The sequence below is a fragment of the Xiphias gladius genome, chromosome 14 (assembly GCF_016859285.1).
Source record: "Xiphias gladius isolate SHS-SW01 ecotype Sanya breed wild chromosome 14, ASM1685928v1, whole genome shotgun sequence".
In the NCBI taxonomy this organism is placed as follows: domain Eukaryota; kingdom Metazoa; phylum Chordata; class Actinopteri; order Istiophoriformes; family Xiphiidae; genus Xiphias; species Xiphias gladius.
In genome coordinates this window covers 11142501-11169694 of record NC_053413.1, presented here as the reverse complement: position 1 = coordinate 11169694, position 27194 = coordinate 11142501, and the positions used below count along the sequence as shown (strand labels likewise).

General features: G+C 40.0%; 2 protein-coding genes across 3 annotated transcripts in view; both read right to left on the bottom strand.

The window, feature by feature from the left end:
• LOC120799112 (cAMP-specific 3',5'-cyclic phosphodiesterase 4D-like) overlaps positions 1-19847 on the bottom strand; it is a 50815-nt gene extending 30968 nt beyond the window's left edge. For both annotated transcript variants that reach the window (XM_040144014.1, XM_040144015.1), the window contains exons 1-3: positions 19673-19847; positions 18917-19073; positions 17821-18029 (exon numbers count right to left, since the gene is read on the bottom strand). In XM_040144014.1, the coding sequence (XP_039999948.1) occupies positions 17821-18029; positions 18917-18976 (269 nt within the window). In that variant the 5' untranslated portion in view covers positions 18977-19073; positions 19673-19847. The remainder of the gene's footprint in view (positions 1-17820; positions 18030-18916; positions 19074-19672) is intronic.
• A 1164-nt stretch (positions 19848-21011) lies between these two features.
• Positions 21012-25409, bottom strand: ifi30 (IFI30 lysosomal thiol reductase). The gene is made up of 7 exons (XM_040142684.1): positions 25155-25409; positions 24035-24223; positions 23643-23717; positions 23234-23320; positions 22951-23103; positions 21322-21390; positions 21012-21155 (listed from the first exon to the last, which is right to left on the bottom strand). The coding sequence occupies exons 1-7, from the start codon at positions 25284-25286 to the stop codon at positions 21090-21092; spliced, it is 771 nt and encodes a 256-aa protein (XP_039998618.1). The 5' UTR covers positions 25287-25409; the 3' UTR covers positions 21012-21089.
• Positions 25410-27194: the final 1785 nt, after the last annotated feature.

Sequence of the window (27194 nt, the reverse complement as noted above, 5' to 3'; positions counted from 1 at the left end):
AACTCATAAAATAGCGAAGCACCATAAATTCTGGCTGACCCCTCAGCTGTGGGTTTAATAGTCCATTATTTGCAAAGGGGCCTCATGACATCATGCGTTGGCTACATGGAAGCATGGTGAGCATTCCTGGATAACGAGCTGTTTTGAAGTCAGCGAGGAGCGCTGTGTGTCAGAGTTGTTGCCTGTCAGCGGACACACCGTCCATTTGTGGTTTGTTTGTAAAGCTAGCTGACACTGACTAATTTCCTCCGTCATATTGTCCACTGCCAATCAATAATGTTAGAATGACAACACAAGAAAATGTACAATGAAATCAAACACTGTAACAGCACAATCAGGAGGGAATGATGTTCTCATGTATAAAAAAAACTTTGTGGTTGGAGTTTTATTTTATATTGAAAGTTTTACGTTTTTGACATTTACTGGGAAAGGACGGTATTAATCGTTCTCTGTGGGTTAATGAATACTGAATATTCACCACGTGTCTGCCTTTGTAATCCAGAGCCATGTCAGTCACTGTTGCCTGTTTGTCTGAAATTCATGCAAGTCAACAGTGTGTTAATGATGAGATTGCAATATTTTTCATGTTCTCTTACTTATCTAAAACATCATTTTACCTGTTTAAAGTAACTGATAAATTGAAGGATTTAAATTTGAGCTAAATGTGGATTTTAAGCTTGTGCAGAGTTGAATGTGGTGAAAAAAGAAAATCTCAAATTTTATACCTGCTTCACCCAGATCATTACATAACTATTGTAGAAACAGCGGTCCTACATAAAAATGCCATAAAACATATAAAACATACACTGCATTAAATCCCAACATGCAGTTGTTAGAAGCGTGTGTTCTGATTTCCTCTAATTATACCAGCAATGTGGCCACATAATAAATATAAACAAATATTATTTGACTCGCTAGTGTCTAAAACAGTTTCACAAAACCTAAGAAAACTAGCCTCTGAATAATATATTGAAACCCAACATATTACATTATTATATCAAACGGAAATATTGAAAATGTGTTGTGCAGCCTTTATACACGTTCTTCTAAATTCAGCATGTTTGCCGTCTTCGGAAACTCTGAAATCTCCACTACAATTTAAAATAACTTTCTGTTTCAACCACACTCAGCTACACAACGTGAGTTTGAATAAGGGGACCGGGTGTTGGGTACAGCAGAGTTCAAGAGGTTAAAAAAGCAGCTGCAGAAGAATAGGGACACAAACACACTAATGTACACACACAGGCATATTCACAGGAGCAGGGCTGCCCATTTCTACTAAACTTCTCTACATCTGTAACAGGATCTCCAGGAAGAATTATTCCTTTCATAAAGAAAAAAAAGGATTCGTTTCTCACTCACAATGCACAGTATCTACATTGGAAATACTATAAGAAAAGGCTAACAGCGTGTAACATCTTTAAAAACAACCAAACAGCACAGCACTTGCTCTGGTTATTTCAAATGATTACCAGAATGTAGGAGAAAAGCGGCAAAACTAAAGCAAATTTCTTCATGGTCGTCTAAAATACTGTGTATGTAACAAAGCAGCAGCAGCACCAGGTGTAAGCATGTGGCTGTTGCTAGCGGCCTATATTTAACTGAGTCTCAGTGATGTCAAACGTCATGTTACAGCATGTACTGTAGTAAAAGCTATCAGTGTGTCGCCTCATGATTCATTAGGCTGCCATCTGCTACCATGACAGCAGGGTTTGGGGCTTGTCTGATTTGGGGATTGGGTGGATGACAGACTTGTACGCACACATGCAAATGCAGTCAGTCACACACACACACACACACACACACACACACACACACACACACACACACACACACACACACACACACACACACACACGCACAGCCCAAAAAGGCCAGGAAATACGCACAAGGGAGCTCACTAATGCATGGACATGCACAGGGATATGGACACACAGTCAAAGGCATACATTAAATGCACATTCGGATGCACACACCTAGGTGGCAGGTGGCCACTCCTCCAGCAGGGAAGTGTTTGTAGGAAATACAAGAGCCATGAAATGCTCAGTCACAGTAGCCAAGTCATGATTTCATATCTGAAAAAATGCAGGGGATACACTCTGAGCCAGTGTGGAGCCCACTGTAAACGTGTGTGCATGTTTTTTGCACGGGTACTGTATGTGTATAGCTGTTAACAAGACTAGTTGTAGAGTACATCAGTGTCCCACAGATCTAAAAAACTATTTTTTCCGGGCCCGAGAGAGTAAAAACAATGAATTCCCATTTGGCATCAAGTGATAATGAATTAATTAATGATAAATTACTAATCATTGAGGTTGCCAGTGCCAAAAGGCATTGTCTCTGTGGGAAAGGAAAACATCATCTGTTATGATACATTTATGAAGTATCTAGTTGGAAGCTAATTCTGTAAGACACTGTTACAAATGAATGTAAAAATTTAATTAAAAACATATAACATAATTATTGGCGGTCAGCTGAGTGTCTAATTTTCCCAATAAATATTAATGTCAATTTAAAGAGATATTTCTACTTTTCATAAAATCAGTGTCCCAGGTCTGTAATTAAGAATAATCTGCAACGTAGCAGTAGTTGGTTTGTTATGTTATTTCATGTGTACTACATTTCTGATATACAGGAAAAATCCTCCTGCTGTATACTGTTGCCTAAAGTGACTCAGGTTAAATGTTGCTAACTAGGAAAGCAGCCATACTAGGTGTCAAGTCAAGTCAATCTTTTTTTACAGTATATAACCCAGAATCATAGATCTGTCTCTTTACAAATGAACAGCAAACATCACCCCTATCCTTAGACCAGCGATTTAAAAAAACTTCACAAAAGAAATAAAAACACATAAAGGGAGATAAACCTCAGGAGTAGCTGGACAGACAGTGCAATAGGTATTGTATATATAGAGCAGACAGAAGGAGCAGCAGTAGATAAAAGGACAATTTTACATAAACCCACTATAAACATACAATATTTAGTCATGTTAAGTGTATTAAGTTAAGACTAAAAGCATTAGTCTGAAGCTACTGTACCTTAAAAAGCAAAAACTAACTAATTCTGCCACATGATCAATACAAACAAACATGGCAAAAGAAACTTCACAGAACTGTGAAAGTCTAATTAGTGAAACATAGCCAGTTCCCAGCAGCCTATAAATAGAATTATAATCAACCAAACCAATACATTGTTTTTTATTCCTTTATCGAACTACTGCCTGGTCTACAGGAGGTCATTACTCTCTAATAGTCTCTGAGTGTAACTTAGACGCTTTCCCCCTCTGGTGGTTACAATGAACAGTCATCCTGACACTGCTCCATTGAAAAGCTTACACCCAGCACTGATGTTTGAAACAGAAGAGTTTTTTTTTTTTCCTCCATTCTCAATATATTCATTAAGTAAAAAAATATAACACTTTTTACTTTATCATTCCGTTGGACCTAACTATGTTACAGATTCCACTGTATAATACAATATTAGTTTATAATATTTTATATACCCTTGACCTTACTCTGTAAAGTGCCTCGAGATAATGTATGTTATGATGTGTCGCTATATAAAAAAAATTTAACTGAATTATATTTGGTCAGACTTTCTAACCAAATAATATCTTTTTGTAAGCCATATCCCGACTTCTACTGTGACTATAACTATAGTAGCAGCTTATCCACTCTATTCAGGATATATACAGTAGAACTGTCTGGAAAAAAAAAATCACTTAAAACTTTTCTTTTCAGTTATAATCTTTCTCACCTTAAACTGTTGCCACAGTCTCTGTGAACTCTGGATAAAGGAGAGTAAACTTTTATGTCCTCTCACAGTGTGAGTAGGAAATACAGTCGAGCCGCTCGTTTTGAATTTCACTAGTGTTAGTGCTGTGCTGAGCTGCTGCTGCTGCTGCTGCTGCTGCTGCTGCTGCTGCTGCCGCCTCAGGAATCGATGAGGCTCTGGAGGCGATTGGGGAAATCAGTCATGCTGAAACTATGGAATACAGCAGTGACGCACACAGCACCCAGCCCGCCACAGCCACACAGGCCCTATTGACTATTCTGGGTGTGTGTTTGGGGTGGGGGCTAGGAGCTATATTGGGACCTCTGACATTGACACTGTTGCCCTTTAGTGGGGTGGCCTCACTTGACACTTTTTTTGTTTTCCTCATTATTCTTCATTAACAATCACTTTCTGCCTCTCTTCTTTTCTGTCCCCTTCAGAAATGTCTTTGTATTTTCTTTTCACCCTATAACCAACCCCCGCCTAACCCTCTCCTTCCAGTCATTATCTCTGTGCTAAAAGCAGCACTATCTCGACCCACGTCCTCTCTATCACTTCTTCACCGCCCTCTCGTCTGTGCCTTTACCCTCTTTGTCTAAATTATCTCTTTCTCCCAGTCAGTCAGCTGTTGCGCCCGTCTCTCTCTGATACTAGCTGAAAGCTCCCACCTTCAGCCATGTTCGGCTTGATGCAGTGACATAGTGTTGTTTAAAAGTACCACATTGCCAGGGAAGCCATAAAAAGCATTGTTCAGAAGGTTACTAGGAGTGTGTATGGAGTGTATGTGTGTGTTTGGAAGTCATAGGGTAGGATGAATAGTGCCCTGGCACTGTTAGTACAAGTGAGTGTAAGAGCTGTCTCTATTGTGATGGACACATCTGAATTACAAGAGACTGCTTTGTCTCAGGGTATGTGTGTCCCACATGAGGGAAGAGAAAATTATTCAGAATTTAACTACTCCCTTAACTAATTTAAGTACTACTACTGCTGTAACACACCAACACCAATGGTATTCTCTCCATCATCATACTGTAAATAAATCATTGTCTTTATTTGTTCTGAAAATGAAAAACAGTGTATGAACTTTGCTTTAAGCTGAAGCTCCCAACAGTGACTCCACTTCAGTACTGTTTTTTTTTTTTTTTCCATTTCAGCTAGGAAGCTCGATGTACAAATCAGGTAATAAGAGAATAGAGGCTTCTTCTGTTCCCTGCTGCACTTTTGTATTTATGGCTGTGGTTAAAAATCTCCTGCTTTGATCTCCTCATATGATCCAAACAGGCTCACAGCTGGAGGAGTTCGGATGACACTCGCGAGGCACATGCCTTATGCCCAGAGTTCAGAAAAGTTTGCCACACCGCACGCTGCACTGAAAAAAATCCCACAAGAGCTCAGAAATGTTTTCTTTTTTTTATATTTAGTGCACGGAAGAACAAATTTTATATGAATCTGTGCATCATTTAGAGCTTATTTTAATGATGCATCTCTGATTGAGAGTTTTCACAATGGAGTCATGTTGGACTCCAGATTTATATGTGTGCGAATATTCATATGCTGTGTCTGTGTGTACTCTTTTGTTTCATGTACTGAGTCTCTGTTTTTAGTCTCTGTAAACCTACATAACGTGTCCTGCAGGGATCTCATGACAGCTGTAGTAGATTTTATGTTCTTCCTGAATCCGGCCGGCTGATTACTCAGTTGTATCAAGTTTCAAGTACAATTAAGTCTATCAGTCACATCAGTGTGTCGACAAGGGAGCCTGTTACCATGATTTACCTCTTGGAAGTGAGTTCATTTGACACATGATTTTATTTCTCTCTGTTTTGTTTCCTAGAGGACAAGATAGAAAACAGAGGTGAAATCTGGTCCATCTGCCGCTCTCAGGGATAATTTACCACAGTGGGCCAGTATTTCTTCAGTTCGCTTATGAAACCCAAAAGTCCTGGTCCACATGACGGTCATTCCGCAGCTAATGCGGACGCCCTGGCTTGGCTCGGGTTCATGGAACCCAAGGAGGAACATCAGTGGACATCAGTGGCCATCGATCCACCATGCCACCCCGAGGCACAACAACAGCATCACCCAATGGCTTCACCACAGCATATTATCCAATCATTTGGCAGATACTTGTTTTTGGTGGTGCAAAAGTGAATCCAGAGTTTTAAACAGCACACAGGTGCAAACTCACCACTAGATACTGTATTTTGTATCACTAAAACAAACCGACTCAGTGCTTAATCTGACAGAGAACTGCAAAGGCATTCATTTCCATATCAAAATGTTTGCTATCTTAAAGAAATTTAGTATTTTATGTAATCTGAATGGTACTCTCAGACAGGGGCTCGAAACATCACAACCACATAACACAACAAAACTCGAATGCCATTACAGAGTTGCACTAACCACATAAAACCACCAGATAGACACCTACGCGACACAATACCACTATAAACACAATGACAGAGCAGCGTTGTGCAGTAATTCCCCATTAGTGGATTATATTTAATCTAAAAGACAAAAACAGGCAGAACTTGCCAGATACACAAACAAGTGAAATCAGCTTTCCAATACTCCCTGAACATCTGTGAACACATGTATTATGTTGCCTTCACTGAACATCAGTGACTGTAATCACAATTACACAACTGGATACATACCCAATGCACGAGTGCCTGCGGGTGGAGAAGTTGCTGTGCATCTTCCTTGAAAAGCGAGAGTCTTTGTTCATCATTTTTGGCAGTTTAAAAAAAAGTTGGGTTGACTTCAGAGAAACATCAGAATAGCATCTTTTGGAGGCGAGGCATACACGAAGTGAACTCCTGTGGCGCAACCAAAACACCCATGCTGTCATGAATCAGAAAGGAAAGCTGTCCGAATTCACAAGTTGGTACGGCACCGGGAGAAAGGTCCCTTTGAGAGGACGGTGAATGAAAAACAGGTCCAAGATTGACAGATGCAAAACAATGTCAGCAAAACAAGAGTCTCTTCAGCTGCACCTGGTGGGAGCAAGAATGACAGTGAATGCAACAGTAAGTTAGGCCTGCTGGGTCCCCTTCTGTGTTTATTAGATAAAACTTATTAGCTAGAAGCAATTGACCTCCAGCCCAGTGCTGAATCAACGGATCAAAGTGCATCAAACTGGAAATTCAATTTGCAGTTAAGCTTTTAGTCCCGGCAATAAGGATATGTCCATTTGTTTTTGCGGAAAAGGAAGAATCAAAAAGGTTCAAAGCTCCGAGTGTGTGTGCATGTGTGCGTGTGAACAGCCTAAAAAGGCAAAGAGTCTTGGCTGTTACTGACCTATCACAGAGTGAGTTAGCATGTCATCTCACTGACAGTGGAAGTATAGGGTCGAATCAAATCAAGTGAAATTGAGGATGGTGTCAGCTGTCAGTGCTCATCTGGGACTAGTTACTCACTCATTCTCCTTTCAGCTCACCATCACAGACGTGCCAAGATAAACGGCCCTCTTGTGTGTGTGTGTGTGTGTGTTTTTTCTCTCCTCGTACTCGTAAACGGGAAGCTTGAACTCTTCCAAATGAGCTGCAAACTGACAAAACTGAATTCCTCAACAATGGGCTCCAGATATTTGTTTAAAAATCAGGTCCAACAACCTTGACACAGAGCTGTCCATTTGAACGTAGGGTTGCCTCTGTGATGCTACAACACCAACTCACTGACTTGCTCTTAGTGGGAAAAAAGTGAGCTGGAAAGAGTGTTATAATCCCATCAGATGCTCCCTGGAGTGGGCTGTCCCATGTAGTCCCTGTCAGAGGACCATAACAGACTTCTGCTCTCTGTTCTCTTCTCTCCCGAGACTGGTGGGACCAAACTGGGGCTTAAAACAACAAACAACAACACTGTCTCCCCTGAGAGTGAGAGCAAGAGAGATACTGTGGAGGGAGAGAGAAGGGGTGGGGTGATGGGTGGTTCAGAGAGAGAGAGTGAGAGAGAGCAAATTGCACGAAGAGAGAGAGAGAGTACAGAGAATGACAGTCATTGCATGAGAAAGTGGACCAGTGTGAAAAGTAGTGGGCTTAGAGTGGAACTAGCAGAGGTGAGGTGAAAGAAGAAAAAAATATGTTACACTGTGATATATCATATAGAGTATTATAAGGACAATATTTTAAACCAGTATGTATTTAGCAGTGAGGGTGTGTACAGTTTCTGTTTTCGTGTAACCAGCTGGCCTCCATGCCGGCAGCAGCAATAGCATGCTGGTCAATCAATACTTCAATATTGTGTGTGCGCGCTTTTTTAAAGGTGATTCAATTTTCCTTTTTAATATTGAGTTCTCTTCTCATGCCATGATATAATCCATCTGATTCGCACAACATCCTCTGCAGTGTTAAACAAATATTTGGTGTGACCAAATGTGTGACGGTGAAAGTACTGCAGAGAATAGGTGATTACTAAAAAATGGAAACATCTCATCTTTCATAATGTGAAGGTGGAGCAGACAGGAAGTGGCTGTTCCAGCAGATCTGAGGTTATTACTGTCCACACTAACTATCAAGTTAAATTGTCTATTTGGACCTAGCTGGCTGTAACTGCTTACTTGCTCTTCAATTGAACATTTCTTTGACAGCTTTCTAACAAAATACACAAATTAGGCTGCAACTTTTGCATGACCTTCAATCAATAAACTTTTTAAAGTTACTCTGCGTGATTTTACTTTTTTTTAGCCATTATTCATCTGCCAGCAGCACGTTCAGTCCAACACATTACATTTCAGAGAAAAGGCTATCACGAGACACTAACAATAAACAGCACAATGCCAGTATCACCAAAACCATTTTTAATCTTCCAAAAATATGTGAGCCCCCACAGAGTCAAACTCCAGCCATAGGGCGATGTTTCGTTCCTCTACTGTGACCCATCACAGAAACTCAGACACATCCTCCTGACAGGCTCTCTGCCCACATTACAGAACATAGCAGCCTCTAGTGGAAAACAACAGGTAATGTGATGTTATTTTTCATCCAGAGAATGCATGCGCATCCTGAACATAACCTGCTTTTCTTTAACAGTTAACATCCAGTTTACCTGACTCAGACGAGGATCGCTGATCTAAATTCTTAAAGCTCATTATGACACTGATAGGAATAAAAGTATAGTAAAGTATGAATGAATTCATTCACATTTAACCTTAAAAAGCTAGTTGAAGAAATGTCATTGAATTATACCCGGGCACCACATGATTTTCTATAGATTATATTTTATGTACTGAGTAATATCTAATCACTCACTAAACACATCACTTTTCACATCTTTTTCTCATATTCAAATGATTTTAGATTACATTTCACAAATCAATGTTTCTCTACTATTTTTCTATTTAATTACTATTTAATTACTATTGTGTAGCATGTTATAACAGTTTTACTGTCATTTATGGTGGTACGTGTTGCAAAATATTTTATGATTACTTTGGCATTTATAATATGTAGTTGCACATGCCGTATATGCATTTCTGGACGACAGACCCAAACAGCTGAGAATGCACATGAATTAAAGTGATAATTATTGTCTTTGTTTATATTGTGTCAGCCAAGAAAATGTCCTAAATTCACCAATGAAAGACATAATGGAAACAAAATTGGCTGTCCCCCCAGACCTGGCTTACAAAAACTACTTTCACAAAACGTTTTTCACCAAAAATCCATTTGACATGGTGTCGGTTGAGTGGAAAAAGAGGTTTAATCAACTTAGACACTAAGTGAAAATAACTTGGCGGCTATGTTCTATATTTGAGTTGCCTGTGACATTTATTTTCCCCTGGATCTCCAGTTTGTTTAATTCCTCCTCCTTGTTAGCCATCCTGCAATAACTCATCCCAATCAATTCATTTCAGCTTTGACATTATGGGACACTGCACATGCCCTGCAGAGGGACACTTCCAATGGCCTGACCTCAGAGCTGTATAATATAAAAGCTCTGACATGTTGAGTATCTGTGTTATCCTGTAAGCATCTGACTTTCCTGATTGAGCCTTAAAATCCCCTTATCTGGCCTCTCGCAATCTATTTTCAACAGATACACTGAAATTAATGAAACAGTTTGACTGGAGAGCTACATTAAACCCTGGAAAAGAAATGTGTCTACCAACCTCAAATCCAGGACCATTAAACGCCTGGAGGAAAATGATCCCCCCACTACATGTTTATAAAAGCTGAATGAACTTGTAAACACTTTTTGAGTTTTCTAGTAGGCAATGGCTTCTTTACGAATGTGTAATACTATTTTCTTGCTAATAAAAGTAAGGTAGGGTTTTACAGCACTGGCTAGAGTTTCTCTGAGGCTTTTAATTTTATTTCACATAGGTAGATGTGATCAAACAGCCCCGCAGCAAGTTGGAAACACCTTGTAACAGCCAAGAGTTGCCTGGTACCTACATCTGAGTGTATATATGTTGAGGAGAGAAGGGTAAACGTTGACAAAGTGATAGGAGGCATGTGCGTAGAACTTGGTGTTAGAGTACTTTTTCCACAATAGGCACTTGTTTTGAAGAAACCTGGTGGTGTATTTAACACACCAACGAGGAAATACACCGTGTACCTGCAGCAAAAAAGAACAAATCTGTTTGTATATCCATCCACACATATGTGTAAGGCCCTGTTTATTCTTCCTCTTTTAAGAAGTTAAGGTCAGATATGGTTTAACTGATCATATGACTCTTGCCTCGACATTGTTAACTATGTAAATGTTTAATTTGAATTAGAATTGTGGGCTAAGCCCGATGCAATAACAGCTCATAAAACTAAAGCTATCAACAGGTACCAGAGCAGAGCTGGCTGGTGGTAAGACAGCTGCACGCTTTACAAAAAAGAGTTCAGGGCATTACAATGGATGAAAAATTGTTTTAAGTAAAACACAAAACACCAAACAACAAACATTTGTCCTTGCTCGACAAAGAAGTGGAACAAAAAACTGCTGATCCAGTGACAATAATGATGTCGCTGAGCTGTCTGTTTGCTGAAATGATGCCGCACAGTTGGAAAACAAACGGCGGACAAAGCTTAGGAAAAAAAACTCACACCTGTAGGAAATTAAGCACTAAAATTTTTTAATAAAGACATTTGCTTTGCAGTAAAATCTGATATGGGTAGCGTGTTGATCAAATGCATTTTTAAGATATATAAATAATAAAAGTGCTACCCAAGCACAAAGGAGGCAAAAATCAAGGAGAGCACCTATAGGGACCAATCCTGCATTTGCTGTGTAATATTTTAAATATCACCTATTCTGTTTATACTGGATGAAAAAGCACTAATAAAATCCTCACATGAATGGATTTAATTCAATAGAATTTCCCTGAAACAACACCTGATTTTATTCTGGTAGAGGACAGTGTGTTTAACTTCTTGCGGTCAGGATCAATTTCATAACATAAGCTTAAGGGTAAGCACTTTTGTAGTGGGAAAGGCTGCTGCCTGCACAAAAATAAACCAAAAATACATTTTTTATTTGCAGCTGAGTAGAGTGCCTATTGGCCATGAGACAAGAACCATGGCCTGCTTCAACAACACAAACAGATCCACTGAAACTTCAACCAGAACTTTAAAAAAAATACAGATAAAGAGTAAAAGACTGTGGAAAAAAACAAAACAAACGATAGTCAGTATTTCCTTGGAGTGTTATAGCTATGGTAAAATTAATACTCAAAATGTTTCACATACTGTTAGCACAAAACTCCGGTGAGTTTTGCACATGATGTGCTCCTACATTACTCCTATTTATAAGTTCTAACAAAATACTATATATACTGAGCATTCCTCACATATGTTAAATGGGAGCACAGTAGCAAATATGTTACTTTGCGTTTGTATTAGTTAGTGTTAGTGTATTGGGGTGGTTTTCTGGCTCATCCACTACCATTGTTAGCTGCAGCTGAAATATTCACCTGAGCAGTCCAGTGCAGTTGCAGAAGCAAGTGAAAATGACACGTATTGTCAAATATTAAAAGGGTAAAGCTACACCTGATTTATTCAGTGGAACAGCACTGCCATCTTTGCCATGTTGGCGTCGGAGCTATGGACTCTACCTGGGCGTGTGGGCGAGAGTGAAGCGGCGCCTCTGGAGGTTGATGCTCCGGTTCATCAGCAGCTTTCTGAAGAGCACTGGAGAGTTCCGAGGAGACCCACGAGGGGAATCCTTGGGTGAGCTCTTTGGGGATCCCGCCGGTGAGCCTGCTTTGGACCTGGGCATGAGCTGAATGATTGGCAGCCTGGTCACCCTTTGTTCCTGTGGCCTCTCTTCAACCTCAGACTGCTCTTCCTCAGAGTTCTCAGAGCACAGACCACTCATAGTGAACAGAGGATGGTCAGGGGTCAGGTGGTTTGCTCGTTCTGTCTCTGGTAATTTTGGTCCAAGGAATTGCCTCTTAACTTTTTCTCTGTGACTTCTCACATAAACTTTATGTGACGTTTTTGTGACATGACGTATAGTAGTGCTCCGTCTTGATTTTCCAAATCCAGGTGAAGCTAGCGTCTCTGGTCCAGTCCTCACTTCCTCACATTTGAACAAAAGCTGGACCTGTGCATGTCCACTCCAAAACTCTGTTGATAATATTATCAAAGATGATGCTTTAAAAATCCAAAAGAAACAAACATTTTTCCAAAAAGTCAGCAAAATGACATCTCTATCAAACTTTTTATGTTTATTTGTAACCTAATCAACCCATTTCTTGTCTCTACCTAAAGACCATGCTGACTGCCGTCCTGGGCAATAGATTCAAACATTAGTGTTGATGTACTCTCCCCGCTCCCTCCCTCTCCCAGGCTTTGTTTACATTACTGCTGGGCCTTCCCTCTCTCCAACTAAATATGGACGTCTGATTTACAGAGAGGAGTAGCATGACAGATCACCTCCTTCTGCATTTCTCTCCCTCGTTCCAATCCTCTGCCCCCCCCCCCTTCCTTAACTCCTAATCTTACAGAGCATATTGTTCATCAACTTCAAACTGTGCTCCATAATTACTTCCTCTCTAAGTTCCTCCAGTAGATAAACATTATGCCGTTGCTTGGCTCGGCCCTCCAGCTCGCCTCTCTTACTCACACTCCAACTGACTTTGCATACTCAGGCTTTTCCTCTGGTCCCTGAGGTGCTATTTGTTGTGAAGTTGCCTATTTCCTCAGAGACAGCCTCTCTGCCTTTCACATGCTCTGCGTGTACCAGGAAGAGTCACATGAAGGACCTCTGACTATAAAAAGCAGAGGTAGATAAAAGCTATAGAGAGCATGGGTGCTGTCACGATGGCGCTCTCTATCTGTGACCAGGGGCAACATCATCTTCACCCCCACCCAATCTCTTTGTTTATCGCTGCAGAGTGAGAAAAGGTCCTCCTGTGATTAAAGACTCACAGCTAAACACCGGTGCTGTCTGGAGTAACTGAAATAACCTAGGGAGCTGGAGCATCTGACACAGGACTGAACCTATGACAAACAGCTGGTAGGGAGAGCAGGGAAGAAAAATTCTTTGGGTAAAGGCTTTTTATGGATTTATGGCTCATAGCTATCGTACAGTATGTATTCTGGAACAAAAGTACTGTACTTGTAGTTTTAATCCAAATGTAAAACAAACATTGTGGATGTAAACTACTCATATTAAGGTCAAATGTATATCAAGATTGTTTATATAACCCTGTCGTCAGCAAAGCATGTCTCAGAGGACTTTATAGAAATGAGTGTATAACACCGGATATGACTTTTGGTCTTATGTTCCCAGTTGATAACTTCCATGACACCAGGTTCAACACATTAGTATCACCATCACAACAATTATGGATCATATTTTCTCTGGAGTGCCCTTTAATGGTCATTGACATGAACGTTGCTCTAAGTGTCCCCGCTGAGATCTCTAGATCCACAAATGACACAAATAATGTACTTTAAGGCAGAAATTGAAGTGTCAAATGTGCATTTCTTTGTCAAAAGCTGTGATAAAGAAGCTATGAATACTACCTGTCCAGCACCAAACAGCAGACAAACAACGTTAGCAACTAACTAGTGAACATAGCGGACCATTTAGCATCTAAACAGTTACATATTTTACTCAGGAGGTGGTGGAGAATACAACGGAGCTAAAAGGAGAGTGAACATTGGACTTAGAATTTGCCATGTTTGGAGACAAACATGACTCCAAATGATGGATAATGTTGCTCCATGTCTTCTCAATGTGTGAATAAGTGACTACTTGCCATATCAAAGGTGATAATATGTCAACATAGTGTTTACATCTTGTTCTGCTGCCCCCAAGTGGACAAAAAAAATCATTTAATACCTCTTGAATCTTGTCTTCTTTGCTCAGATCTTTCATTTGCGGAAGATAAACATAGCCATTTTTATCGTTTTTCTACAATTACAGTCACTACAGATAAATATGAGTCCTATTCAGACATTTTTGTATCGCTGTAATATATTCTTAGTGTGAAGCAGTTAACCCCAGGCCAGGCGCTCGCACGCCTTGTTTCTTAACCACTTTGATTTCGCCTTGTTTTAATGCCCAGCAGTAAATATGCTCTTCTCTCTTCTCGAAGTTCAACACAAACAAATCCTAGCCCTGAAGCACATCATCATTCCAGTCATGTGGACAACAGAGGAAGAGGTGAGGGCTGCCCAGTTCTCAGTTTGATTTATGGAGGCCAGAACAGAGTGTACATTCCTGTCGTGGCACTCTCGTGGGTCCTGGAATATGGTTGATCAAGTTCCTAAAGATGTAGTTCTAATGGGTCGGCAATGTAAGAGGACATCCATTTGTACGTTACAACGTGTTCCACGTATCACAAGACAAGTAATCGAGACAGCATCCTAACAGTGTGCTCTGTCCACTGGGTCACTGGGCAAACAACTGAGTAATAAAGTCTAGCTTTATGTGGACTAACTGAGTTATCTCCCTCTAAAAGTACCATTGTCAACCTAGAGCCTGTTTACAAGTATTACAAGGTGGATTGTGTCTCCACAAGCTTTCATGGTGCAACTCCCAAGAAGGGAAACCCTTTTCGTCTTATGGGTTTATCTTAAAGGTTTTATCCACAATCAAACGGCCAGACAGGTGGAACAACCAGGGACTTGTAGGCAACATCATGCGGACTCCAACCCACCCACACCATGTTACCAAGTGTTGTGGGCAGATTATGCTCACAACATTTGTCCTCCAATAATGAATTCAGAATTTCAGGTGTTGTTCAAGTCATACCTGGAGACAAGCTTTGTTGTGAGCTGAGAAAGGTTTGCCTTTTGAGGATCTTCCTTTTCAGGCGGAAAGTCATAAGTATATCGCTTCATGGGAGCTTTCAGTTTGATTAAATAGGTTTTGTGTCACCTGTATCTGTCTTCCTCTATACTTGTCCATCCTGTGCTTTATCTTACACTTGTACCAAATGAGACGCCTGTTCTTCAGTCTTCCATTGCCTGCCACTCCTGCACTATCTCCTCTTCAGATAATCAAAATTCACACTGTTTCCTGTATCTGACTCTCATCATGTGCGTAACTCTGTCTATTTTACTGTGAACTGGGAGCATTACGGGCCAGGGGTTAATTCTTCTGTGCCTGTGAGGGACGTTCTGGATGGGGACTTCGTCAGGGAGTTCAAGCACCTGTATCCTGACCAAAGTCTCGGAAACGCAAGGAGTTGATCCAGGAGAGAGGATAACACATTGTTTATCCTGCCGAGGCCAGAGAGGACTCATTCTCGACTTTATTTTCATCAATCTATAAGACCGTGTCTGATTGTAGACACTGCCTATACTGGCTACATGACAGTCTATGGTCAACTTTCAGAAACAAGTCCCACTGAGGACAACACTGCATCCTGTGATTATGGTAGAGGTAGTTGGCGCAAATTTAATATTAATTTTTCTAGGTATATGATGATATCAAATTAGTGACATCACAATAAAGTAATTCAGGCTAGTTTTGATTAGATTTTCCTAACATTTGTGGAAATTGTCAGGTTGAAACAACCTGTGGCTTTAAACTCCATAAACAATTTCTCTGGCGCTGCATCAAAACTGCACTACCAACTTGTAAACAGGCTAGCACATGGCCCTCTTCCCAGGCAAGGAACACAATTAAAAGCTTTTAGGTCCATCAACATCATAGGAGTCATGTCTGTGGCAGTATTGCTTTTTACCTTCTGGTATATAAACATTTATTGAATAAGTCATCACAATGTATGAACCTATTTTCCACTGCCTCATCTGTAGAGTTTTGACCATGGCACATTAAATGTGATAAATCTGCATGCCAGTTTATTTGTTATCCACTGTATCCACATACGAACTGTACTCTATTGAACAGAATGGCAGTTTACTTGTTTTAGAAACAGTTAACTGCGCCTAAATAAAAAACAGTGAAGGAAAAATCCTACTTTTAAACATGACTTGTGTTAATAAATGGGTTATCACTGACATCCATTAAACTAAACGATTTATTTCTATCAATTTAATTGTCTTCCTGGTAAATTTGGCAATGTTTGTATTTTTTTCAGGACCTATCATCTGAGTAAAATGATTCTGTGTTGCACTCTGCCACCGGAGATGCCATCAGCGTTGGCACAAGCAGTCCAAATGAGAACATGAGTTTAAAATGTGCATTTTTGTTATTTGGTGCCAGGAAAAAACACAACCTTTATTCTTTATTTAAAGTTAAACCTTAGGATGTAAATGTTCTCAAGCATATATGGTCTCATGCTGTCACTAATTTTAGTTAAATTTAACTCATTAACTCGTCCTGAATGCCATTATGACATGAAGAGGTGGTAAACAATAGAACTGAATATTTGACTAGCCCTTTTCATGGGCTGTGGAACACAGATCACCAACAGGTCTCTTGTTGAATTGAATTTCTCTGCCCTGTATATATGGTTCAGCATTGTAGGTTACATCTAAGGACATCCCAGGGTGTATGTCTACTCATACAGACTAATACTGGCGAGCAACATTATGCCAAAGAAGTCCAGCACCACTATAGTCTCACTTAACAATGTAGTATGTGTGCTGCTTCTGTCATTCAAAAGCATTAATACCAATGATGAAGGTTTGTTAGTTGTAAAAGAGAAAATACTGGTAATACAACTGTGTCTTTGTCTAAAGTACAGCCATATCTGATCACCTCTGACATGCACTACAACTAGTTACATATTCAAACAGGTCTATCTGAATTCCCTCAACATGTGAAAAAATAAAAAATGCATGCAATGCACACACACACACACACACACACACACACACACACACACACACACACACACACACACACACACACACACACACACAGTGTAGAGAGGCAAAAAAATGCTAAAGATGTATTTGCAGCAGCTTGAATGTTGTTGTGGGAACAATCATAAGAGCCTTGTTTATCTGATCTTTTATAGTGATAATTGTTCAGCAGTGTGACAGAGGGGAGAGCAACGCCTTAAGCGGGACACTTTGTTGGATCATATGCTCAAGAAGCAAATCCACTTTTTTTTTACCTAAATAAAGCAGTTAGGCAACAGAGGAAAATATCATCAAACTCTGCTGAATTCTCAAAACATCACAGGAAACGGAATTGGGAAAAGGCACTGCAGAGTTATCCTAGATACCCTGGAGTCACAGGATTTGGTTATCAATTGATCACATATAATTCTAATCACTAATCTTGAAAATGTCCCCAGCTGTCTGGGAACTAGGAAAAAAACTCACTCATTTTCAAACAGCCCACGCAGGTTCAATATGTAAAGTAAAAAATGTTGCATATAACTTTTTGTTTAAAAGTGTTAGTAATATGAACAACCTGGTGTTGCGTATGACTCAACACCATTCAAATGACTTGGAAAAAAAAAAACACATTAAAAAAAATGTTTTAAACATAAAAATTGATCATAAAGGTAAGTATACACATACATCCCTTCAAAGTGGGAAAAGAGCCTCAGTAGATTAAATTAGGTAAATTTAGTTACTCCAGAGTTTTGGTGAGACTGATGAAAAATAAACAGGGATATCACCAAAAAGATCCAATGTATCTGCAGCAGGACACTGACAACACATAACATCACTGACTCACAAGGCTCTACAGATGCAGCTGGTCAGAGTCCCGAGGCTGCTGCGGGCCAAGAGGCCGGTTTTGGGGCCATCCTCTGGTCTGTCCTGCGTGGAGGGCCTGCAGGACAGCCTGGGCAGCTGAAGGGTGCCTGAGAAGATCCTCTTCACAGCACATCTGAGGTCCTGCACAGACTCAGTGCAGGGGGCCTGCTCTGAAGAGTCCCACTGTCTCTGAATGGCGGAAGAAACAAAGACCAGAATAAGACAGAACTGAGATGAGAAATGCAAGGAAATGTCATTTCATGTGGTCAATTTGGTTACATCATTAGATCAGATGCTTCTAATTGTGAAACTGGAGTATGAAGTCTGTGATGGCATGACAGATGAGAAATGTAGACGCTCCACAGACAGCAAGACTACAGACTGCTTTTGTCATGGAAAAGCCGAGTGAGCCAACTTTTTCAATCATTCATCTATTCACATTAACACATCGGTGGTTCCCATTAAATGCGAAACAGTTTTAGGACTGGCTGAGAGTTCCGTCTCTTCCACCCTACTTTCTCTTCAAATGCTTTGTATTGACCGCATCAAGTGTCGGCACATTGTATTTTTCATTGCACAGCGGATGAAACACAGGTGCCCGTGAACCTCAAGCGCTTCAGTGGTGTTAATGACATTAATTGCTATGTGTCAAATCAATTTACAGCTCGGCGAAGATGTAATGAAATACTGTAGCTTAACCTGATTCCGTACAACTTGATACTAGAGGCAGCTGAGATTCTTTATCTGCTTCATCACTACACATAATTGCAGACAGAACCAAAGAAAGCTACTACTGCATGTTTGTCTTGGACATCACTGGCATATTCACTTTCGCTTTGATATTTATACAGTTAAATGATTCAGAAATCAGTAAATTAAAAGAGGTCAAGCTTGGCCTTTGCTGAACTTCTTGAAGAGAATGTATGACAAAAAATAGCCGAGATCTAAAGGTGAATTGCAGACAGGGCTGTTTTTGTCCTTTTGCCGAAAATGTGACAAACCTCGCAAAAGCCCACTTGGGCATTATTTTTGGAAGGTTTATCTGATTTCAGGTCCTGAGACCCACACATTATCACCTTGGACACAGAAGAGGTTCTCACAGTGAGGTAGTGTTTGGGATTTAGCTCTTCGGGCATCTCTCTTTCAGCGTCAGTGTTGAGGGGAAACAGATAAGAGTCCTTGTTTTCTTCTGCATCCTGTGACCTTATCTCTCCATCTGCTTGGGAGTTCCACCTTTCCATAAACAATTGTCAACACATTCTCTGGCTTTATTGTTGACCATTTTTGACCAACCTGCTAATTTCCCACAACTGTTAATTTTCTGCACCACAAACATCACTCATGATAAAACACACTTTTTGTTGTCATTAATCAATTTCTCTTCTCAGTCCCAAACAGACAAACTATTACTAGGAAACAATATTCGTAAATTGAAAATGGTATTTTAATATTTGCCAAACCTCATTTGTTTAAACTAAAAAACATAACGGACAAATTACTTCAAATTGAATTACAAATTGCTTCTTTTAACACACAAGGCTCCATTTATCCTCTCCACAACTGTCTGGCAATGGTGAAAAACAGAACAATACTCGAATTGTAACTGCACTCTCCTCACGTACAAGTGATCAATCACAAGAGAAGCCTCCCATCTTGTTTTTGATATTAAAGCTAATGTGAAACCAGTTACCTTTTTTCTTTTTTTTTTAGTTCTGAAAAGATGTCAGAAAATAAATCATACATACGAGTCCTTGGCCACAAGCAGAATTGAATATTTAAATTAATACATTTTTCTTTTTCATATTTCTTAAAGGTTCATTAATGACCCTTACCTCGGTGAAGTTGAAAATTTTTGATGAGTTATTTCTCCTCATAGTTTTAGATACTGTATCATGGGAACAAGACAACAGGGAAGGAAATACCAAAGAGGAGGATACAGGAACCACATTTAAGATCAGATATGAAGTAGTCTGGGGCACCAATACTTCCTTGGGCTGTCACTCAGTAAAGAAGAACTATTTCCCCGCCTCTTCAGAAACCCTCAGCTGTCATTAGTCAGTGATCAACAGCTAATTTTCTTAGCACACTTGTGAGTTTGCATCTTAAGCTTCAACTGTGGCCTTTTCTGAACAATAAGTTAATTAGACCAATCTGCAATGAATGTTGTTTTTTTTTAAACGGCGATAATTAATCTGTTGAGTACTAATGAGAGAGTATATGGAGCCTGCAGATGTTAGCTGGTAGTGAGACTGAGATTGAGGTAGTGGAGCTGCCTAAATGACAGGCCATTATTCATGTGTGTCTATCTGTCTGTAGAATCAGAGGACCTCATGAATCCAGACCTTCTGGTTAGGCCAGACAGACTCCGGCTTTGATCAAGCTGCCGCATACTTTCCAATAAATGTTTTGTTTTTTGTTTTTACATTAATTTGGATTTGAATTTACTATTTCTAATAGGCTGTGAGTGCATGTTAAAAATTCAGCATGATTTTTAGGAGATGTTGTAAACTTTATGACCCTACCCCTCCTGCTGCTATCCCACATGAATGTTTAAAAAACAGATGTAAAACATAAAGTAAAACGTCAGTTGTGACTCATGAATCACTCATTTGTTTTCAGTGCATTTAGTTATAATATCTGGTTTATTCATTAACATGTACTATGTGTATAATATATCATATATTGTACTTTGCATCTCTATTTTTGAATAACATGTAATTGAATGTTATATCAGTTGTGTAAAACCTTTCCAACGCCACGTGGCAATACTGGTTTCAAAGTTAAGGAATCTGGTAAACAAAGTTAAAATAACCATTTTAAGACTGTAGTATGACAACGGCAACAGTTCTTTGTCTAAACTCAATGAACAACCTGCTGTTGTGTCTGTAACAGGGGACTCAAGATGAGATTGTGATATATGGCGCCATCTAAAGGACAGCCAGAACACTGAATTTGCAAAGGACATTTCAGACAGTGCAAACACCAGAACACTATCACCCAGTCAAAATGCTACAAAAATCTTTTATTCTTTCATGGTTTTGAGTTGATAAGGTTTTAATAATGACACAATGTAAACTGTATTCATATTCTGCGAATTATAAATTGAGATAATAAATTCTTCCCTTTATACAGATTGTAAAAATCACAGATCAAAAAATATACATATTTTGATGGCATTCTTCAGTGTTGTTTATTTAGTGGCTAAACCTGAAATAGAGCAAGTATAAAGGCAAGTGCAGTGCTGCTCCCTCATTCATTGTGGCAGTAGCTTTTGAAGTGTCTCTGGCCCTGTCCACAGACCGGAGGTTTGGTGCCCTGAAATAATTGAAGAGGTTGTTAAAAGGTGAAAGACCAAGTCTAAGAAATTTTTTTAAAATATGCAATGCTTGGGATTTTATAATACACTCAGTGAAATTGTGTAAAAAGGCAGAAGTGCAGTACACAGAGTCAATGAATGAAGTTTGATTGGCATTAAGTGTACCTTGTACATGTTGCAGACCAGAGAGAAGAGAGACGACATGGCTTTTTTCTGCAATTCTTCAGTGTGCTCCTGCAAGTTGATAAAAAATGAGTGCCCCAAAGTCAGAGATAAAAAAAAAAGGTAGTCGTTGAATATTTCTGTTAAAACTCCCACAATCACTAACTTTACTACATACAAAGATTATAAAAATAGCACTAATTGGCTGTAAGACACCATGTAAAAGAGGTCAGATTGTTGGTAACTGTCTTGCAGGTGCACTGGGTCACAACGACCACATGTTATTTATTATGGTAAGAGAGTCTAAAGTGCCAAACAGAGGGACTGCAAAGGGAAAGAGTAAAAGCTTACCAACAGGGCCAAGTGAATGCAACGGTATTGTTGCTTGACCCAACAACACTATTGCTTTGTATTTTTATCATCTCCTCTGTATAGAAGTAAACTTTGAATGAGCTTAACAGAGCTGTTGTCATTAAGGCCAGTTCACAAGGATGAATATTTGCTGAGCACAAACGCTGAACTTAAAAGCAATCAAAAAGTATAATGATCTGATGAGCCATGCGTCACACTGCTGAAAGTATCTTTTCATGACAGTATCTGGTAGCAGATACAGTCTTGACAGTGACAGCTATTAATGGGAGTCTTAAGATATGAAGAGTTGTCCTGATTTTGATATAATGGCCAAGAAATCTGAGGCAACTAATGATCAGGAGCATCCTTTGGTGCCAAGACTGCTTGTGATTTTCCCGCAGTCCTAAATGATAATTCCCTTCACACAGTCTTGTAAACAAATGTAAGAACATTTTGTATGAGAGAAATAAAACACAACTGGGGGACTAAATAAAATCCCAATTCAAACTAGTAAAATGTTTCAATTTGTCCTCAAATCAAGCCAATTAAGTATATTACATTATAAGGCTTTGTAATGTTATTTGTACCTGTACAACCCGTATACAGTATATAAAGGGGTAGAAACTCAAAAATTCAAATACTCAATTTTTTTTCACTCATTTATATACTGTAAAATTTCTTTTAGTGTTTCTGTTCAGGCTTTATTTGACAAAAGCAAGCTGGATATACACAGTACCCAGCTCTTCTCTGGCATTTGATGCATGATGTAGACAGGATTAGCTTGTTTTTTTTCCCCTCTTCTTTTCTTATGCAGTTGCTTTAGAGTAAACTCCCAGTTTCAAGTCATTATTGTGCATTTGCTCTCAGGTTGCTTGGCAGAGAGACAGTGGCATCTGTTGTGCTGAGCTTTGGAGTCTCGACAAGCTGTAGCTTCACACACATCAGTCACAGCTCTCTTTCATTTACAGATTGGAGCTTGGGGGCAGATCAAGTGTCAAAATGATCGCAACACCGTATCATCACTGTAAATGTACCATCACTTGCTAAAAAAGTGAGCATCAGCAGCAGTGGAAGAATGGGGGCACTGCAGAGAGAATGGCTTTAAAAGAAGTTTGGATGGAAAGATGGAAATTGCAGAAGTCTAGACTAGGAAGTATTCTACCTCCAAGTCAGGTTGATGTTGTCTCTTTAGATCTGCAGATTGATTGTACCTAGCTGTGTCCTAGTCTTGTTTTCTTCCCCAGAATACCACAGGACCTGCTAAATGCACTGGAGCCTTACCCCATTAATGGTCACCCAGGGCACATATTCGTGTGGAGGGTTCAGGGCTTTGGTCTTCACGGCATTCAGGTGCATCAGCTGGTTTCCCAGATCCCCTTTTGCACAGCTCATGACTTTGTCCCAGCTCAACTCAGTGCTGTAGACTTCCACACACTACAACAACAATGGAGGCAAATAAACACATATCCAATTCAGCAGTGAAATAATGTGTTGGGTGACAGTGACCCCAAGGATGGTCCGAAAAGAGACACGTACACACGCACACACACACACACTTCCTTACGCTTTTGGCTGAATTGATGACATCAACTGAGGATTCCATACAGAAGATGATCGGGAAAGCAGCCCTGGTCATGTTTATTAAACAAGTCTTAAAGGAATAGGACAGAAAAAGACACATGAATAACAATCAACTAATTATAGTAGCGTGCCAACAGACAATACCTACTAGAATGAAAATATATAAAATATATAGATATATATATAAAAATTTTAAAAATCAAAGGCATTTTGAAGACTCAGTATTCCTCTGAGAAATGATACTGCTTTCACAACACCCAGATTTACAACAATCCAACCTGCATTCTCTGAATGGCATTTCTTTTACCAAAGTAAAGGGGATTACATGGTTCCAAACTGTAGTTGCAGTATTATTCAGCAGTTTTCTCTGAGCGTAAGGGATGTAACTTTACCTCAATCATGTTGCCCAGACATTCTTGTTCTCCATGCTGGCACTCAAAAATATACTTCTGTCCATCAGGTTTCTCCTGCAGTCGGAGGGTTGGGTAAATGTGACAAATTCAGAAGTTAGTAACAAACAAACAAACAAAGATCATTTCTCAACCAAGATTATGATATACTTCATACTTTTATCCCTTTATTGCCAGCAAAGTTTAAGGATAATGGATAATCATGTCTATTTGATTATTTTGTGACCACATATGGATTTATATCTTCTATTGATTTTAATTTCCCTGCTTGCACATCTCATCACATATCTTTTTAAGATAACACCATTACCCACTCCATTATTTATAGTAGAACTACAATCCCATATACCCAACTTGCTTGGTCCATTGCTTACCACAGCGTTTCCGTAGGGCACAAGAGTAAAAGTCATGATGTCATTCAGCAAGAGCCAGGTGGGGAAGAGCACCTCAACCAAAAACTCTCTGCAGCCGGGACACAGACTCTCATAGTAAAGACCCACGTTGATTGGATCTGCTGCCTGATGGGACCTGGTGAAGTTAGACTCAAGGCACTGCTTCAAAACCTGCACAAGGGGGTAAAAGAGAGAGAGAGAGGTTTATCATTGTTTAGAGTGTTTGTGTGTGTGTGTGTGTGTGTGTGTGAGAGAGAGACGCTATACTAGAGTCAGTGGTACCATTTTTTATATATTTTTTTATATATCAGTTTAAATTAGTCCCGCAATAAAATCAGCTGTTCAAGATATACAGAGTAAACGAGCATGCCCAGCACTTGAATTTGTTTCTGATGAGGTGTGACTCGATCCAGATGTGTTTGAGGTTTTAGGCACTGTGACTCTGGTACGTTTCTTAAAATATACGTGACGTCGTCTCTGTTTACTGGAGTGTGTCTCTGTGAGTGAGAGGCAGCGTGACGCTGAGGGAGGAAGAGCGGGGCATATATATAATTTTTTGTGTGTGTGTGTGTGTGTGTGGATATTTTACTTCCTCTTTCGCTGATTTTTCCCCCCTCAGCCTACTATTTAGTCCCCACGAAATAAATCATCTGTCGCTCACTTTATCAATGACTCTAACTAGCTGACGGCGCGAAATCCAGTCCGCACACAGCTTAATGAGGGTATCGGTTCCCTGCGAAACCACGTTCCTTTCTGCAGCCGGACACGTCCAAGTCCATCGTTTTGTACAGTGACTACTCACAAAATGCTCAAGGAGAAGCTGTGCTCAAAAGGGTTATACGTGTTGTGAAGTTTGTACTTAGCTTCACCGGTAGGTTAGCAAGCTAAGTGAACTTGCGACGTGTCTGAGTCCGAATGCTGTTGCTATGGTTTCCCGTAGTTTTATCGGGCGCAGTGATTTAGAAGGGTGGTTCAACTGCGGACCGGAATTGCGCGTTATCCGAAGCGCCCTGTGATTTTTAACGGACGCCGGCCATTCAAAAATATAGATGAAATCAGATAAAAGTGTAAAAAGCCCCCCCGATGCGTCAACATGACTTACCCCGCACTGGATAGCCGAGTCCAGAGACGAGCACCACTCCATCGGAGAACGGGAGCATGAAGAGAAGGGCGCACAGCCGCCGTACTGAGCGTTTAACCAAACAGTCAAAATCAGCAGCAGAGGGGCCTTCATCTTCAGATGCAGCGCGGGGCTTCAGCTTGACACCAGTAAACAAAGCTGGCAGCGACACAACACCGACCTACGAGCCACTGTACCGAGCGACTTTAAATACAGCTCCGATGCTTCCTCGTGGAGGCTGCCTATTTTTTGATTGGCTCCCGTGCATATGCTCGAGACAGCGTCACTTGTAACTAGCAGTAACTTCATACACCTCGCGGCCGATGTTTTACATGAAATGTGATTCCACAGAACTTGGGGAAAGTGTCGTGAGGTTTGTGTGGGTTTAGGTTTGCCATCACCCAAGTTTCCCCCCCTTGAAGTTCATTTGGTTTGCAATGATCAACTTCCCACCTGTCTCTCAGGAGGAAATCATGTGATATACAGACAAAGCAAAAACCGGTGTTTTGGAGATTTGGTGATCCACTGAAAAGTTATGTTATTCATTTTTATCATCAAAGGGTTGCATTACTTAAATGACTTCTAATAACATCCAGTGTACTGCATTGTATTCTGCAAACACAGAGGAAGTTTAATTGAGTTTGGTTAGTTACACTTTAACCACAACTCTCTGACCTAAGATTGTACCTTACTAAATCTGTGCAAGACCATAAAGAAGAATTATGAAATTGAAAATATCACCAGGATGAAGTGCAGTCTTATGATCAGTTCACCTAGCTTGTTTTGTGGAATAGGCTTCTTGGCATGACATTGGTGTCATCTGGCTAATTATAAAGCAGTGGCATGTCTCAGCTCAGTACTTTAGTCCGTAGGTCTTGCTCAAGAGCAATCATAAGAAACACATGATGCAGCTGTACAGCACAAACCCCTGAACATTATGACTCACGCTGCTTCCAATCTCCTTCACTGTGTTTTGGCTTAGAGTGTAAAAGTTAAAACTAAAGCATCACATTGAAGGACAAGCTTTTTTAACTTTCAGGTTTTATGTGCGAGAAGTACAGTACTTCATCTGAGCTACTTGTACATTTGTGCGCCTTTGATGTGTGGTTTGCGGAAATGTCGCTTATACTGCATAAGTGGGTGTTAGTCTGCTATCACAAAAACACACATTTCTCACTTCCCTCTAGAGGCGCGTAGCCATCCAGCCAGTTTCGGTTGTATTCCCCCTCGGTTTTGAAATACCCAGATCAGGTTTATGTCTCCACCCTAATACAGTGAAGGTGACTGTGACTTGTGGCTCTCATGGCACTGAAGAATTATAGTCTAATAAAGGAAGCAGCAATATTGCTTTTTAGAAAGAAAAATGTCCTGGTTATTCCACACCACAGACCTAACAGTTTTCCTTAGAACTGCTTTCTACTCAGTTCCTGTGAAAACTCAACTATGTTGGCAGGTAAAGTGTGTGAATACTTTTTTCTTGAAGGTACCCTTTAGGGGTTTCTTGTAAGCAAACAGAAGTTGTTAACATTTAATGCATTGTGTGTATCATTGAGGCCAAGCAAACTTGTTGAATGCATTCCCTCTCTCATAAAACTTTCCAAAGATGATTTTTAAAAAATATTTAAACCCTACATTGTATTCGTGTTTGCTTGCTAGAAGCCTTCTGCTTCACTTGTTTTGTTAGTATGTTGCAATGCGTGTGTGTGTGCACATCTGCATTACTGAGTACATGCACAATACAAACAAAATGGGGACACATCCCTAAAAACATTGTTCTGTAGTGCTACTAATGGTCAAAAACTCCTCAGGGTACCTTTAATTTGGATGAACCGACCGCTGAATTGCAGAAGGGCAATGGAAGAGTACCTCTGTGTGTTTGTTTAAATCTCATGGTAAAATAAAGGATTTTTTGAACCACCCTATACTCAGTTGATTTTCGACACATTCATATATGGATCCTTCTTAAATTTTATCCATTAGGTTTTACTTTTTTCCCCTAAAATGACAAAAAATTCCTTTCAC